Consider the following 2485-nt stretch of genomic DNA (forward strand, 5'->3'; position numbering starts at 1 on the left):
ATAAAAAAATGAATTACCTCTTAATTATTAGGTTAATGGATTTTTTTTTAGATTAAAAATAAGGAAAGTAATTGCTGTTGCTAATATATATATATATATATATATATATATATATATATATATATAAGGTATATAATGAGGCAATCAATACGCTATAAATCAATCAAAGATTTTTCATCGGAAAGAGGAGAGATACCATGTGCACCAAAAGGACGCATTTTCTCTTGCGAAAACATATTTTCTTTTGAGGTGTGGAAGTCAGCTTCTCAATCAGGGATATGGAGGTTTTAATTTTCGAGCTCCGGCTACCTTTTTCTCATTCTCTATCAACATGTATATAGCAAAGGAACGAAGGAATGAATAGGAAATATGAGTGTGTGAAATCCAACCCAACCGACCACATAAAAAAAAAAAAAGAAGAAAAAACAACCTTCGAATTTTGAAAAGATGATTCTCAGTCAAACACTCGCCAAACATGCCTTTGCTTTCTTTTCCTTTTCCATTTCCTTCCTTCTGTGGTTGTTTATCTGTTTCATCTCTCTTTATATATATATATATATAAAACCACTTTTCTTACTCTCTTCATGACATAATCTCCATAGCTAAGGCCTCTGTCCTCTCTCCTTCTCTCTCTCTCTCTCTCCCTCTCCCCCCACAATGGCTTCCAAGATTTTGATGCCAAATCCAAGTGTAAACCATGTTGCATATTCAGCAAGCATGGTACCCCGGTCTCGTTCTATTGGGCAGGTTTGTTTGCCCAATAAGAGCACTTCCGAAACCACTGCGTCTGTATCACAGTCACCCGTTGCTTCTTCTATAACACCAACCATGTCAACAAAAATATTAGACAAAACCAGCTCTTCTAGAACCTCTACTTTGGCTCACATGTGGAGAGAGGTTCACGGTTGCAACAATTGGGAGGGCCTTGTCGAACCCTTGCACCCTTTTCTCAGGCAAGAGATCATTCGATATGGGGAATTTGTCACTGCTTGTTATCAGGCCTTTGATCTCGACCCCAACTCCAAAAGATACTTGACTTGCAAGTATGGCAAGAAGAACTTGTTTAGAGAAGTTGGAATGGGAAATCCCGGTTACGAAGTCACCAAGTACATCTACGCCACTCCGGATGTCAACATTCCAATCCAAAACGAACCCTCTTGCGGGCGTTGGGTTGGATATGTAGCTGTATCTTCAGATGATGCAGTTAGGAGACTTGGGAGGAGAGACATAGTCATTACATTTCGAGGAACAGTGACAAACCCAGAGTGGATTGCAAATTTCATGAGCTCGCTGACCCCAGCAAAGCTAGACCACAATAATCCACGCCCAGACGTGAAAGTAGAGTCTGGTTTTTTGAGCCTGTACACTTCAAATGAAAGTGATGACAAGTTCGGACTAAAAAGCTGCCGCGAACAACTTCTATCCGAAGTATCAAGGCTCTTAAACAGGTACAAAGGTGAGGAACTTAGCATTTCCTTGTCAGGGCATAGCATGGGAAGTTCACTGGCTCTTCTTCTTGCATATGATATTGCCGAGCTTGGATTGAATAGGCTCAGCCCGAACCTGGACATACCAGTAACGGTTTTTTCTTTCGGAGGGCCAAGAGTAGGAAACCTAGGCTTCAAGGAGAGATGTGAGGAGTTAGGAGTAAGAGTTTTAAGAATTGTAAATGTTAATGACCCCATCACAAAGTTACCGGGGGTTTTTTTCAACGAAAATTTTAGGGTTTTAGGAGGGAGATATGAGTTTCCATGGAGTTGTTCATGTTATGCACATGTGGGAGTTGAAATAGTCCTCGACTTCTTCAACATGCAAAACCCTTCATGTGTTCATGACTTGGGATCCTATATCAGCTTACTCAAATGTCCAAAGAAAGGGGATCAGGTTCGAAAAGATGAAAATATTTTCATTCGAGCTAGAGAATCGATATTAAGCAGGGCCCAAAATACTAACATGGAGCCCTTGAGAAATGCTGCAAGCAATTTGGTAAACCTATTTCAGAACGTCTGAATTCTTGATAGATGATAATATCTTAGGGTTGATGAACTCCTTGGCCCTGCATATATTTTTATAAGTAGAGGAGCTTCATGTTCTGTAAAGAATAAGAATCAATATATTAGTAGTACTTTAGCGAAAAATCTTTGTATCTTTTTGAAAGAAGCTTGTGCTTAATTAAAGAATCAAGCACCCGTTTTTTTTTTTTATTTGTTCATGTGATATTGTTAGAGACAAAGGTAATCTTTAGAGATTAATTACTGAAAACATTTCTGATTTTCAGACTTCTACTCTATGATACGAAGGTTAAGCCATGAATAATGTGATTTGAGACCATAGATAAGGTAGAATATTAATTTCTGGGTTAGTACAGGCTGAAAGTTCAGAAACATGTATAGGATTTTGATAATATTCATATACATTAATGTAGAGTGGAGATTATAAGATCTCACTTGCCATCAAGCTCTTTCTTTCAGTCTGTACTTAATTA

General features: G+C 38.3%; 1 protein-coding gene across 1 annotated transcript; it reads left to right on the plus strand.

Annotated features, from left to right (window-relative positions):
* Positions 1-657: 657 nt before the first annotated feature.
* Positions 658-2010, plus strand: DGL (alpha/beta-Hydrolases superfamily protein). Its single transcript, XM_011001741.1, has one exon. The coding sequence runs from the start codon at positions 658-660 to the stop codon at positions 2008-2010; it is 1353 nt and encodes a 450-aa protein (XP_011000043.1).
* The last annotated feature ends 475 nt before the right edge of the window (positions 2011-2485 follow it).

This window comes from Populus euphratica, unplaced genomic scaffold, assembly GCF_000495115.2.
Source record: "Populus euphratica unplaced genomic scaffold, PopEup_1.0 scaffold170.1, whole genome shotgun sequence".
NCBI classification, from domain to species: domain Eukaryota; kingdom Viridiplantae; phylum Streptophyta; class Magnoliopsida; order Malpighiales; family Salicaceae; genus Populus; species Populus euphratica.